A 14,441-nucleotide genomic window follows, 5' to 3' on the forward strand; every position below is an offset into this window, starting at 1 on the left:
TATCCCTCTATAGCTTTATTTAAGAATTTAAGAATTTTAGAATTTAAGAATTATTTTATTTTAGAGAAAATAACTTATTCTGGGAAGAGCCCTTATTACAATGTAAAAGATGCCCCCTATATTTGTGTAACATAGAAGCATTAACTTTGGAATGAGTCTTGCCTTAATGACTCTCTCAGTCTTCAAAACCCATTTATTTTTAGTTGATCTTTATCTCTTACAGTAATAATTCTACTTTGACTACATTTGTTGGGATGAAAACTATGCAGTTTCAACAAAATACTAAGCTCTTTGGCCTGTTTGTTTAAATATTTTAATTACTTGGTCTTTTGGTTACATAATCTATACCCGGAACTACAGAGAACTGTTCTACTGAATACATAAATTTGGAGATTTTTCCATGCATTGTGTCATTTTATGTGAATTAGCAATGTCCCATTGATCAATAATTTGTAAATACAAAGAAGTTTCTATTTGGAGGAAACTTTAGTCATCATTTAATCAACCATTAATATTTTATGAAAGAGAAACAATTAGAGATTCCAGAAATCAAGAGAAGCAAAATGTTAAGTACATATTTTGACATCAAGACTATTACTCTTTCTATTAGTCACACTTATTCTCAAAATATGTATAGAACATTGTTTTTATCTTCTCTATTCACATGAATTTTTACCCAAGAATATTCTTTGGCTCCAAAGCTTTCTTATGGCATTTTTCACCTCTGAGTTCCTGAGGGTGTAGATTAAAGGGTTTAACATGGGTGTTACCATAGTATAAAACACAGCAACTGCTTTATCAATGGGGAAGGTGACCATGGGCCTAAGGTACACGAATATACAGGGCACAAAGAACAGGACCACTACAGTAACGTGGGAGGCACAGGTGGAGAGAGCCTTCCGCTGTCCTGCAGTGTTGTGAGTTCTTAGGGAGCAGAGGATGAGGACATAGGAGGTGATAAGCATAGAGAAAATGAGCATACACATTAGTCCACTGTTGGCAGCAACAAAAAGTCCGAAGATGTGAGTGTCAGAACAAGAGAGTTTTAGCAGAGGGAAAAGATCACAGATGAAATGGTCAATGACATTGGGGCCACAGAAGGGCAACCAGACTATGAAAGTAATTTGAATCAGAGCATGAAGAAATCCACCAGCCCAGGCCATGGCCACCAGGAGGCCACACACTCGTCTGCTCATCGTGATCATGTAGTGCAGGGGCTTGCAGATGGCCACGTAGCGGTCATAGGCCATCACTGTGAGCAGGATGATCTCAACTCCCCCAAAGAAATGTTCAGCAAAGAGCTGAGTCATGCACCCACTGAAGGAGATAGTTTTCTTTTCAGTGAGTAAGTCAAATATCATTTTGGGAGCCATGGTAGAAGAGCAGCAACCATCTATGAAGGACAAGAAAGAAAGAAAAAAATACATGGGGGAGCCCAGGGTTCGGCTGGTGGTAATTGTCACTACAATGAGTAGGTTGCCTGCCACAGTAAGAAAGTAGATAATTGTAAACACAGCAAACAGGAGTTTCTGCACATCCGGGTTCTGTGTCAGGCCAAGCAGGATGAATTCTGTCACATTGTTCATTTGTTCCATGAATCCACTTTAGCATTTGGATAATTGATTTATCTGTGAATAGCACAGGGATCTCAATTGTGGCAGATAAATTTTGATCAAGCAAATAATTTCTGTCAAGTTTGTTTTCTGTAAGACTGATGAAAACCCCAAGCAGATAAACCCAAGACTTAGAGTTGGGCATTATTAGTCATGTAACAAACTCATAGCCCTTCTCTCTCTCTCTCTCCCTCTCTCTCTCTCATCTGTCTCTCTCATACACACACTCACAAACGTACATAGACTCATTCATATACGTAAACATGGTTTTACGACTGTTGACTTTCCAGGCACTTTTCCTGTAATTGTATATGGTTGGATATTCTCCCAACAATTGCCACAGAAAAACAAGAGTAAAGAGAGGACCTGTAAGAGAAGCAGAGGCTTGAATTCATGAGTCTATTTCCACATGTCTCTTCTCTAGTTTCTTGTACTGATGAGGCTAACCTTCAGAGTTCATTATTCTTGTTATTTTTAATTTGTTTCAGCATGAATATAAAATATCAGGTAAATTCAGTTTAAAACTAGGAATAATATAGTCACATTCTAGAAAAAGCTGAACTCAGTGAATGTTTAAGGTTAGTAAGATATACCCGGCAGTTAGATTAGGAACTTATCTATGTTTAAACAGAATTGTCTAAGGATATTATCAAACAAGAAAGAAGAAGAATATTCTGAAGAGTATAAAACAGACAGCATGTTGCAATGCAGAATTGCCTACATTTATTCTAAACTTTAGAATTCACTATTTGGAGAACTTCTGTCATGTGTAGGCTTTAGGGGCATTTTGCTAATCAAAACTTGATTTAAGGAAGACCATGAAAAAGTCTCTGGATCTACTGACAAAATAGATACTTTTAAGGTGAGGAAGAAACAAAAGTATCCTAATTTGTAGGATAGAGTTTGTTCTTTATAGTCAGATAGACTTATGTTTTTAAATTCTTTTTCACTGATTAGTAGCCATGTGATATTGTACATAGATCTTAGTCTTACTGCACCTAAGCTTTCTCCTGTATAAAATAGGAAAAATGACAGAGGGCATAGAGGAATTGAAGAATAGCATTATTACATAGCCAAGTTCTAAATGTAAACATATAGCTTTTCCTACACTCCAAATTCTTGATTAGAGAATAAAAATGAAAAAAACCCCCCACATATTATTATTCTTATCTTTGAAATATTTGATTATTATAATAAGAAAGAACATAAATTATGAGAGAAATAAGTGTTCAACTCAAGAGGTTTGAAAACAACCAATTATATTCAGAAAAAAAGTTGAATGCAGACATCAATACATCAGGCGATAGAAAAATATTGGACTTGATAAATTTGAAACCTTTTTAGTATTTAGTATTTTAAAAATACAAATAAAACCGATAAGTACAGGTAAGCTCAATACAAAGCAAATACGATCAATTTGCAAATAGATTTTAAAATAATTAAGAATATTATGCATAGTTCATAAAAGATTTTTCAATTACTGGATAGGCATTTTCAAAATAAAGTTTCTCATGCCATCACACACACAAAAGAACAGAAAAAGAAAGAAAAGAGAAAAACTCAAATTGTATATGTTAAAGTCTTCCAAAAAACAGAGATTTATTAAAAAACAGAAAAACGAATATATATATATATAAAAATACATATAATCTCTGGATAGGGAAGAGTGTTTTTAAGTAAAATGTAATGATATATAAATATAGGACAAAACTAATGGATCCAACTACATAAAGATAAGGAACACACTAAAAAAATACTTGCAACAAGTATAACATAACCATTATTATAGAAATTGTTTTTATGAAAAAGAGATCTACTCTCACCATTATTAAAATAAGGGCAAAACTAATACAAAGATAATTATTAGAAAAAACATTAAACATCTAAAAATTATTCCTGTATTTCATAAGTCATCAAAGAAATACAATTTAAAAATAGTGAAATACTTTTAGTGGGCAAATTGACAAAGATTTATGACAGTTAAATTACCCAGTGCTGGTGTGTATTGAATATTCTGGAAAGAGTTTGTATACAATAAGGGCTTTATAACTGGTCATGTCCCTTTGTCTAGTATTCCTTATGCTTAGGAATCTATTATAGATAAAAATATGGGCAAAAATTATGTTTATAGTTTGTTTTTCACAATATATTTTTATGTGAAATATATTTACAATAATATATTTTGTAAATATATTTTCAAAAATATATTTACAATATATTTTTAATGAAAAAGTGAAAATCCAAATGTCTATATAAAGAGGGACAATTAATGAATTATAATTGTGAAATATCAGGTGAACTTGAAATTATTTGCAATAAGAATTAATGATATGAAAGGATTCTTCCAATATAATACTGAAGGGAAAACACAAGTTATGAAATGGCTTATATGTTATCTAAATTGTCCAAAATGACATATGTACATAGAAAAGTATGAAAAAAGTACATAAAGACTAATAGTAATAATTTGAATTATGGGTTAAGGACAGTTTTTATATTTAAAAAAAATATTCTGACCCAAGTTTTCTACAAAATGAATATATTACTTTTATAATTAAAATAATTTAATAATATAATTTTTTCTTAGCTCAGGTCTGCATCCATAATATCCTTACTGCTTTTCTTAGTAGACTAAATATGCCAGTCATTATTAATAAAAATCTGTGACAGTAAATCACTTGAAAAAAATACAAATAAAGTAATCACAGCTTGTACCTACCTCTCTGAATGCATTTTCAAAAGAAGTAACAGGTTCATTCAATAACAAGGCATCTTATTTGTAGAGCATACTTTGCATGGCGGTAGCAATCACTGACCCATTGCAAATGGCTGCTTTGCAGGTTCATCTATTTTTATCTAAAGTATAATATTTCCTTTCCTCACTTAATAACTTGATAACAATTGTTGAGAGAGACTTCCTAAGCAATGCTGAGTTCATGGTCTGGGTTTAGTTTTGTATTATAGGATTACACCATCCTGTGAGTGTGAGGCACAGCATCCTAGGTCAGATAATGATTTTTTTTTTTTTGGTCAGACAGCTTTCAAAGTTTAGGCTTCAAAAAAAATTGATGGGGGAAAAAAACCTAATTATTGGAGGACATCTCTCTCTATATATACATTTGCCAGTTCTTTCTTGGTGACCAGATGAAGTATATTATAAAAAAACCACTTGATCTGGGATCTAACCCGATTTAAACCCTGAAAATAGCAGACTATGTTATAGTAGAAAAATTAGGGATTTTAAACACCATAGAACCAGCATCAAATGAAAGTTGTCTTGAAGTAGCAGGTCCCTGAATGAACTTAGCTCTTTTAAGCCTTTTTCTTAGTAAGGCTGTGCTCCGTCCGGAGATAACTCCGTTGGTCCCTGAGAGTCTGTATCCAAATGGGTTTGAAACTCAGAACCAGACAGCTTCTGTGACCTGTGGCTGTTTATGCTTATGTAGTCTTCCTGGGTCTGTCCTTGCTAACATTTTCACCTGTAGTTTCAGGAAATATTTAAATGAGTATTACTCAAGTGCAAGGAGTTAGGGAGGCTCTGACCTATCAACTCCCAGAGGATTAGAATTAGCAGCTTCAACTAAGATGGCAGCCAAACCAGGTTACCTTTTCTCTTTTGTGGCTATGACATATATGACCAAGAGGGTGGGGGAGAGCCAGCTATGCTAGATTAACAGCCTTTCTATTACTGTGTTTAGGAAATGATTCTAGAGTCAGGGACCTAAAGCACAGAATGTTCTAGCCATGAGACTATGGGTGTATGAGCCAGCCAGAGTCTGTCAAACAGCCTTAATAATACCTGTCTCACAGTTATGGGGAGTATTGAACAAGGTAACATGTGAAAACTCTAAGTCAGTGCAAAACTTCTATTCTACTGTAATGCCCTGAGGATAGACACATGTGGACTAGAGAAACTGCTCTTTAATGCAATATACATATGATGTGTTATTGACTTGTACACTTGAAACCTATATAATTTTATTAATCAATGTCAACACAATAAATTTAATAAAAAATAATAGTAAAAATCTGAATCATGCTAAAGAGTAAGAATTTTGCTGGCTCATCTATTTGCTACACTATGTGATCTTGGGCAAATTACTCTTTACATACAAATTCCCATATCTGATAATGGTATCTGTCACAGGACTCTGTGGGGTTCTACAAGATTAAGAGTATAAAGTGCTTAGATTGGTGCCTGGCATAGAGCAAAGGCTCACTGTTTATTATCATTTTCTGTTATAGTAAATCAGATTTCATGGTGTGACTATTTCAGGCTTTGGGCAGGAATTAATTCATATATATATATATATATAGCTTATCTTCTTTATGGTTGGTAAAATCTGGACAAACATAGAAACAAGGAGAGAAGAAAAAAGACCAAGTATTAAAGTATTGAATGCTGATCCATAAATCATTGTAATTCTGAAATCTTTTCTATGAGTGACATTCTTTTTACTAAAACAATCTGACATGAAGAGTTCTTGAAAAGGTTGTAGGAAATAAAAAAAAATCATGGTATAATGAGAACTAACAAATAATGAGCACTCTATTTATGTTACTCTGGTAAGTATGGTATTTTATCTGATTCTCACATAATACCCATGAGGGGGGAATTTATAATTCCATTTTATCTATAAGAAAATTGATGCTCACTGTGAGCTTTAATTGGTCAAGGTTGACAAAGCTAATATTTGGTAGCGCTTGGATTTAAATACACACCGATCTAATTTCTAACCTGAGTTCTAACAATTCTCTTAACGTAGTGCATTGGGCACTGATTCCGTGATGTGTCTCATGCACTGGGAATGATGGGAGAGGAGGAGCTCATTCAGACCAGCTGTGCATTATTTAGAGACTTTGGTTCTACCACCAGTTGCAGGCGGGACACATTTCTTAGACAGATCCCATGTGCAGCAATGACGATAAAGGAGAGCCAAAGAGAAAAGAGAACATCTCTTATCTTCTGCTCCTATATTTGGCCCCATCTGAGAGATCTGCCTAGGCACTATCTTGGAAGTTTTGATTGTGGAAATTTCCTGATGTCTGCAGAGTAGAAGGGAAGACTGAGCAGGAGTTCAGACTTAGGACCAGGGACATCCTCTACATGAGTGGAACATGGTAGAGTCTTAGATAAATAATACACCAAAGACATGAACCTGGGTGTGATTCTCAATTCTGTTTACCGTTATTATATGCATGTCACTTAACTTACCAGAACCTGTAAAACAGCTTTACATAAATTGGGATTATTGGGAGAATCCCAATTTATGTAAAGCTGAAAGAGAGCATATAAAATTATCCAACTAGTGCATTATGCATAGAAAGTATGGAAAATATTTTCTGAAATTAATTGAGAGAAATTTTTGTACTTTCCACTACTATGATACTTTTGGCTATCATTTATTGAATCCTGGCGAAGCTGTGTGATCTTGGGTAAGTTACCCAACTTCTCTGTCTCAATTATCTCTTTTGCAAAATAGAGATAATAATATTACCTCATAAGGGTTATGAGAATGAACTTAGTCACTGAAGTGGGACATGAGATTGAGGGCGAATATATTTCTAAATGAGAGAAACTTGATCATGTTTAAATGCCAATGGGAAGAACTAAGAGATGGAGAGAGAAGGGAGGTAAGAGATAGAGACAGAAGAAAGAGAAAGAAAAAAACCCACAGAAATTACAGATATAGGAGAGAAAGGAGAGTAACTAACAGAGACATTTAAGGTATGTTATCTGTTGCCCACAGAGTAGCTATTTTTCATCTTCATTCTCTCTGACAAAACTCCAAAATCTGGTGTGGAGTGAGCAGCTTTCTCTTACGAAGGCTGTCAAGAAGCCTTTGTAATTGCCTATGATCAGGCCTGAAAAATCAAACAGGCTTTTGGCCAAGAGCCATACTTCTCATACAGGAAATCTAGAAGTTTATGTAAGCAAAGTATTAGACATAACAATTGAGTTTAGCAAGCATGGTGGATAAACACATAACTAGCAACCAACCCTACATTCCCTCTCCATCCAAACAACAAAAGAGAACCTTAATATAATCTTTCATAATTCCATCCTCTAACCTATCAGCACCCAGAAATAAGAACCTGGCTCTTGTTCTCACTGTTTAGTTACTTAGAATAACAACTAAAAAATACAGTAAAAGATGCGACAAGAATTAAAATGGAACACTATAAAAAATATTTTTAACCCAAAAAATGCAGTAATGGAGAAATAAAGACATTAAAAGACAGGGCAGGACATTTAGAAAACAAAGAGCAAAATAGAAGATATAGATCCTACCTTTTTAGTAATTACATAAAATATAAATGATTTAGAGTGCTAAGTAAAAGGCAGAGATTTATAGAATGGAAAAGACATCATTCAAATATATTTTGTCTACAAGAGACACACTTTAGATTCGAAGAAACAAGTGGAATGTGATTATATGGAAAAATATATACCAAGCAAACTAAGCAAATGAAAGCTAACACTAATATATGACAAAATAGACTTTAAGCCATAAATTGTGACGAGAGACCAAAAAGGATATTTTATAATGATGAAATATTCAATGAATCAAGACATAACAATTATAGACATATTGCAGCTAACAATACAGCCTTAGAATATATGAATACATGTATATTACTGGCACAGTAGAAAGAGTAAATAAATAATTCAACAATAGTTGGAGACTTAAATATCCAACATTCAATATGGTCAGACAGCTATCCAGAAGTTTAATGGGAAACAGAATACTGAAACAATGCTATAAATCAATTATAACTAACACATGTCTATAAAGCAGTCCATTCAGCAACAGCAGAATATTAATTCTCTCAAGTGCCCATGGAACGTTCTCCAGATTAGGCCATATGCTAGGCCATAAAATAAGACTCAATAAATATAAAAGTAGTGATCATACAAAGTATGCTCTCTAACTATGCTGTAGTGAAATTAAAAATCATGATAGGAGGAAATTTGGGAAATTCACAGAGATGTGGAAATTAAACAGCATATTCCTGAATAGCCAATGGGCCAAAGAGGAAGTTGTGAAAGGAGTTAGAAAATACTCTGAGATGGATGAAAATGAAAACATACATAGTATAATTTATGGGATGCATCTAAATCAGTGCTTAGTGGGAATGTTAGAGCTATAAATACCTATCTCAGTAAAAGAAGAAAGACCTGAAATCAATCAGTAGCCTAACCTTTCTCCTTAAGACATTGGAGAAAGAAGAGCAAAATACAGCTGGAGCAAAGAGAAGGAATGAAATAACAAAGAGCAGAAACAAATGAATTAGAGAATGCAGAATATGAAAACAATAAAAACAAAAGTGGATTATTTGAAAAGATCATCAAATTGATAAACCTTTGCCTAGATTGACTAAAACGGAGATGGAAGACTCTAATTACTAAAAGCAGGAACAAAAGTAGGGACTCAGTAATGGTAGGTGCTATTATTACTATTTCTCCTGGTTCTCCCTCCAATGCCTATCTGTACATTTAAATGTAGCTGGCGCTTCAGGTCTTATAACATGTGATTTAAACATCACCCTCTTCTCTAGGCTGCTGAGTACTTGCTTTAGTATGTGTTTGCAAAATGGCAGAATACAGTTGACTGTTTCAATCTCCACTGTCTCAAATAAATTATGTGTGAATAAAATTTAAAGATATCTGTTTGTGTGGATAAGACTACTGTCATTGAATGGCCAGTGGAATTAGTGGACTTCCAAAAGTAGTCAACAAAAGGCATAAAAATTGATCTTTTTATATTTTTACACCATGTAAGTCGGTACTAGAATTTTAGCCTTCATTTGGCCTTCAGTTTTATCCAAGTCTAGATATTACTCTGCCTGAAAATATATGAAATTGCAAGGTTCCTACAGAGCGTGTCCTGATGTGTTCACAGTATAGCTGAGAGATTGATGCAGTACCCCAAACTCCTCTGGTGATTTCAGCCAGTGAAGAAATTTCCTCAGGGAGGCAACTTGAATGAAACTCCATGTTGTTGTTTATACAGCATTTAGAATCCTGCATGTCCCACTTCATGATACCCAAGGGCATATAAGAGGAGAGATTTATTGCATGATTTTCCAGACCAGGAACTCAGGCTGTTAATATATGTTTAAATGCAGAGAAAAGAACCAGGCAGATGTAGATGTGTTGTTTAGAAAGGAATTCTCCCAAATATCTGTTTCTAAGGTGAGATTTTTAAAACACAGAGATAATTAATTCCTGAGAGGGTCAATCCTCAGACAGAAAGATAGGTTCTTTAATGTTCTCAGTATCCTCTCTGAACACTCAAGAAGCTGCTTTTTTAAGTGTAGAATAAGGGGGGATTATTAAGCGATGGAAATCTTTGTATCTCTTGTTCTGTAGCTAGATAGCTTGTCCTGAAGAATCCCGTTTGTACCTGAGGACTTTGGATTTCAAATTCAACATCTCATTTTCCCCCCTTTGACTTGAATCTCCAGTCTCCAAGGTATTGGAGCTTTGAAAGTGCAGGCTGAAATAATTTGAAGAAATTTGTGTCGCATTCTCTGCTTCCTGTAATATTGTCCAGTCAGTAGGGGCTTGAAAAATATCCATTACACAACATGATGTTTGAACAGATACAGGGAATGTTTATTTCTGGTTCCTGAATTTATTGGATATTCTCCTTAACTACAGAGGCAACCACAGTAAGTTAACTAGAATTGCTGATTTTTAATCCAGTTTCTCACATTTCCACTTTCTACCAAGCGGTTTATAATTAAAATCATCAAAGCATTACTTTCTGATATTTGATGGAGAATCACTTTGAGATATTTTAGGATATTTTGCAGAAACATTTGTTCTCACGGTGTGTGAATATATCTATATTATTAGGAATTTATGGATCCCTGAGTCAATTTCTAGGCTTTTGAGTGTGGAGACAGTGCAGCAGTATAGCAGATTGGAGCTGGATGGGTCACTGAGGGTTACCTCCAGCGGTAAGGAATATGGTGTGATGTTTTGAAAATTCAGAGATTGGATCATGTACAGGTACTCATTTCATTGAAACTGCTCTGACTTTGATAATTTACAGGGATTAAAGAGGGGAAATGCCTCCCTTATGCCGATAGAAGATATGAGAATCAAATCAGAATAAAGAAGGGAAATTTAAGGTGAAGCAGAGATAGAATGTATGATAGTCACTGTGGTCGAGATAGGTTAGCATGGAATAGAAGAGAAAGACAACATTTGGATTCTGTTTCTGGAAAGAAACATTCAACTCTAAAACTGAGATCCATAAGAAAAATGCATTAAAATATAGGATCTGTAAGGAAAGAATGTACCTTCTACTGTGTTTGGGAATCTATATTAAACTCCAGGTTCAAGGTCACTTTTTATTCTGACTCTATTCAAACATTTTTGTATGTTGTTCCAACCAAGTAAGACCTTATTTCTGCTACAATGGATTTTAATCCCAGCAATGTGACTGAATTTCTGCATCCTTGAACTTAGCCCTTTTTCTTAGTCAAGACAGGTATTGCTAAAGGTAAGAGATGAAAATTGATTCTCTTTGTCACCTGAGGGTGATTTTTTTCTTGTGTACACTTGTCTAAAGTCATCTTAAGGGAAGCAAGATGTGGTGGTGGAAAAAGATTTACTGTGTTGGGCATTAGAAGACTTATGTTCTTACTGTGTTCTGATACTATTCAAATAGCTGTGTTTCTTTAGACTTGACTTCTCTGGGCCTCAGTTTCCTTATCTTTAAATTCAAGCTTCTAGTGGATGTCTAGTGTACCAAAATTCTAGGGTCTTGTCCAGTGGACCCTAAACGCATTAACACCTGATTCTACATTTCATAGGTTGACACTGCTATGGATTTCACATGGTCACAGGTGGTGGCGTTAGGTACCAACCTACTTGTCCAAACTCTGGCATTGCTGAATCCTAGAGTAAACTGGATCCATACTGGAGAGGTACTGAGTGTAAAAGATCTGGAGACAGTAAAGAAGAACAACTTAGATTTGGATACAAGTTCCTCTATGTATTTTTTTTATCATTATGACTTTGGGCAGGTCATTTATCTTTTCCTAATTACAATTTCCTTTTCTTTAAAGTATAGATAATAGTGTACCAATCTCAAAGCACTGTTGTGAAGATTCAGTGAAATAATGCATGTAAAGTTCTTAGCATAGTGCCTGGCATGTGGCAAACACTCAACAAAAATCAACCATCATAGGAACTACTAAGGTAACAGTAAATCTCTGCATGTTATTAAGAAAGGGGAAAAGTCAAGTTATAATGTTTGCATTTCAAAATGTTCAAACATGTAGAATATAAACAAGCGACAAAAGTTTCTCTGTTTGGAAGAAGTTTGTCTTCTTAGATTTTTGCCTTTGAATTGCAGGGCTCTTTTATTAACGGTCAGGGCCTTCTTGCTAGATCAACGCTTTTCTTCATTTCTCATTCTTTCAGAAGAACTGGTATTAGCAGATTTGAGTGGCAATAGCCACACTATTGGTCTTGGGGTAGGACAGAAGAGGAACCGATTTGTGCTTGCGTCCGTCAGTTAACATAGGACATCAAAGACACGAATTCTGACATAAGTCCAAGCTGTTTCTGTATGGTATGGGGCAAAAGGAGGCAGGTGAAAATTGTGAAAGAGAAGAGCTTTAATAATATATTCTAATTACTTTAAGATTTGCAAGAAACGGAAGTAATGAATCGAATTTTGGTTTTCTGTTTGATTTTGATCATGAAATCTGACCTTTGAAACAGACCTTCAGGAATTTATAAAAACATATTAGTAGTCAGTTGTTGGTTCCCCAGGGGCCACTTCTTCTAGAGAAAAATTGGCAATTAGAAGTGCACTCAACTTTCTTCTCTATGGTTCTTGTGCCTGGAAGGACTCTGATGCAGTGGGGTATCCAGAAGGGAGACCGCTATCCTGGGGCTCTGAACTGTAAGGCTAGCTTCTCAGTGAAGCATTTGTGGAATCATCTGGAAGAGATTTCCTTTCCATGTACCTCGTTATGTACCTTGCCCACGTGTAACAGGGACAATTCATCTTACCCTTCACTGTCTTTGTGTTTTAGAAATATATTAAGATATAGGGAATAAAGGAATCTGAGGTCCAGGAGAAAGTGAGAATTAATAATGGCAAAACTTAGTTTTAAATATTATCTTGAAGTTTAATTGAATGATATGTGTATTCTTCATCATGCAAATGGAAATAGACTGCATTAAACTTATCTGGTTGACTATATAGACTTGACTTATTAACTATCAGTATCAATATGTAAGTTCTTTTTCTTCCATCTTTCCTTCCTTTTTATTTTTTATTTTAAAGGTAAAGCATTCCTTTCTGGAGTTTTTATCACCCACACTGCATAGATGGAGCAGAAAAGGAATGTGACTGAATTCATTTTAGTAGGCCTTACACAGAACCCCAAAATGCAGAAAGTAGTGTTTGTGATATTTTTGGTCCTATACATGGTAACACTTTCAGGCAACCTGCTCATCGTGGTTACCATTACCACCAGCCAGGCTCTGAACTCCCCCATGTACTTCTTCCTGACTCAGCTTTCCTTGATAGACACAATTTATTCTTCTTCTTCAGCTCCTAAACTGATTATGGACTCCCTTCATGAGAAGAAAATTATCTCCTTTAATGGATGTATGGCTCAAGTGTATGCAGAACACATTTTTGGTGCCACTGAGATCATCCTGCTGACAGTGATGGCGTATGATCGCTACGTGGCCATCTGCAAACCTTTGCACTATACAGCCATCATGAGCCACAGGCTGTGCAGGCTTCTGCTGGGAGTGGCCTGGACTGGAGGATTTCTCCATGCAACCATTCAGATTCTCTTCACAGTCTGGCTGCCCTTCTGTGGCCCCAATGTCATAGATCATTTCATGTGTGACTTGTACCCTTTGTTGCAGCTTGTCTGTATGGACACTCATACCCTTGGTCTCTTTGTTGCTGCCAACAGTGGGTTCATCTGCTTGTTAAACTTCCTCCTCTTGGTGGCCTCCTATGTGGTCATCTTGCACTCCCTAAGGACCTACAACTTGGAGGCGAGGCGCAAAGCTCTCTCCACCTGTGTGTCTCACATCACTGTGGTCATTTTATTTTTTGTGCCCTGCATCTTTGTGTATCTGCGCCCAGTTGTTACTTTATCCGTTGATAAAGCTGTGGCTGTGTTTTATACCATGATTACTCCTATGTTAAATCCTTTAATCTACACCCTCAGAAATGCTGAAGTAAAAAATGCTATGAGTAAACTCTGGAGGAAAAAAGTGATGTCTGGTAATGATTAAACAGAATCATTGAGCATCATAGGTAGAAGTAATAGAGGTAATCTCCTCCAAGCCTCTTGATCTACAGATGAAGACATCAGCTCTAACAAGGGATTGGATAATGCTTGCAGGTAGCCACGTAAGCACAGAGGTAAAGCTTGGACTGGAACCCAGACTTACTGTCTCTCACCCCGCACTCTTGTTATCATAATTTATTGCCTCCTAATAAATATTTATCTATTACCTAGAAATATGAAATATCTTTAGAAGCTACAAGGTATGAATGTAGAATATTGGATTGGTATTAAAATAATTTTTTATTGTGTAGCTTTGAGACTTTGCTTACTACTAGGATTCCAGTCTTTTGGAGAAGGTAGAGTTGTTGTTCATGGGATGGTGAAGTTGTCAGTTGCCTTGGGCCAGAACCGGTTCATAGTAGCTGAACAGTGACTAGCAAGCAGGAAAGGGACTGGCTCGCCGGAAGCTTCCCACTGGGGTGCTGGTGGGCTGAGGCTGGTGAACAAGGAGCAGTGTTCTGGACTGGCAAGCAGGGAACAACT

General features: G+C 35.6%; 2 protein-coding genes across 3 annotated transcripts; one reads left to right on the forward strand and one right to left on the reverse strand.

Moving 5' to 3' along the window:
- Positions 1–656: 656 nt before the first annotated feature.
- LOC102897342 (olfactory receptor 4C5) lies at positions 657–1,639 on the reverse strand. The gene has a single exon (XM_006908159.1). The coding sequence runs from the start codon at positions 1,593–1,595 to the stop codon at positions 657–659; it is 939 nt and encodes a 312-aa protein (XP_006908221.1). The 5' UTR covers positions 1,596–1,639.
- A 2,354-nt stretch (positions 1,640–3,993) lies between these two features.
- On the forward strand, positions 3,994–13,902 carry LOC102886636 (olfactory receptor 4C12). 2 transcript variants are annotated; one of them, XM_025044171.1, is made up of 2 exons: positions 3,994–4,004; positions 12,987–13,902. In XM_025044171.1, the coding sequence occupies exons 1-2, from the start codon at positions 3,994–3,996 to the stop codon at positions 13,900–13,902; spliced, it is 927 nt and encodes a 308-aa protein (XP_024899939.1). The 2 variants fall into 2 exon arrangements, with proteins under 2 accessions (XP_024899939.1, XP_006908196.1); XM_006908134.1 differs by lacking the exon at positions 3,994–4,004 and having other exon boundaries at positions 12,973–13,902.
- Positions 13,903–14,441: the final 539 nt, after the last annotated feature.

This window comes from Pteropus alecto, unplaced genomic scaffold (assembly GCF_000325575.1).
Source record: "Pteropus alecto unplaced genomic scaffold, ASM32557v1 scaffold71, whole genome shotgun sequence".
Classification (NCBI taxonomy): domain Eukaryota; kingdom Metazoa; phylum Chordata; class Mammalia; order Chiroptera; family Pteropodidae; genus Pteropus; species Pteropus alecto.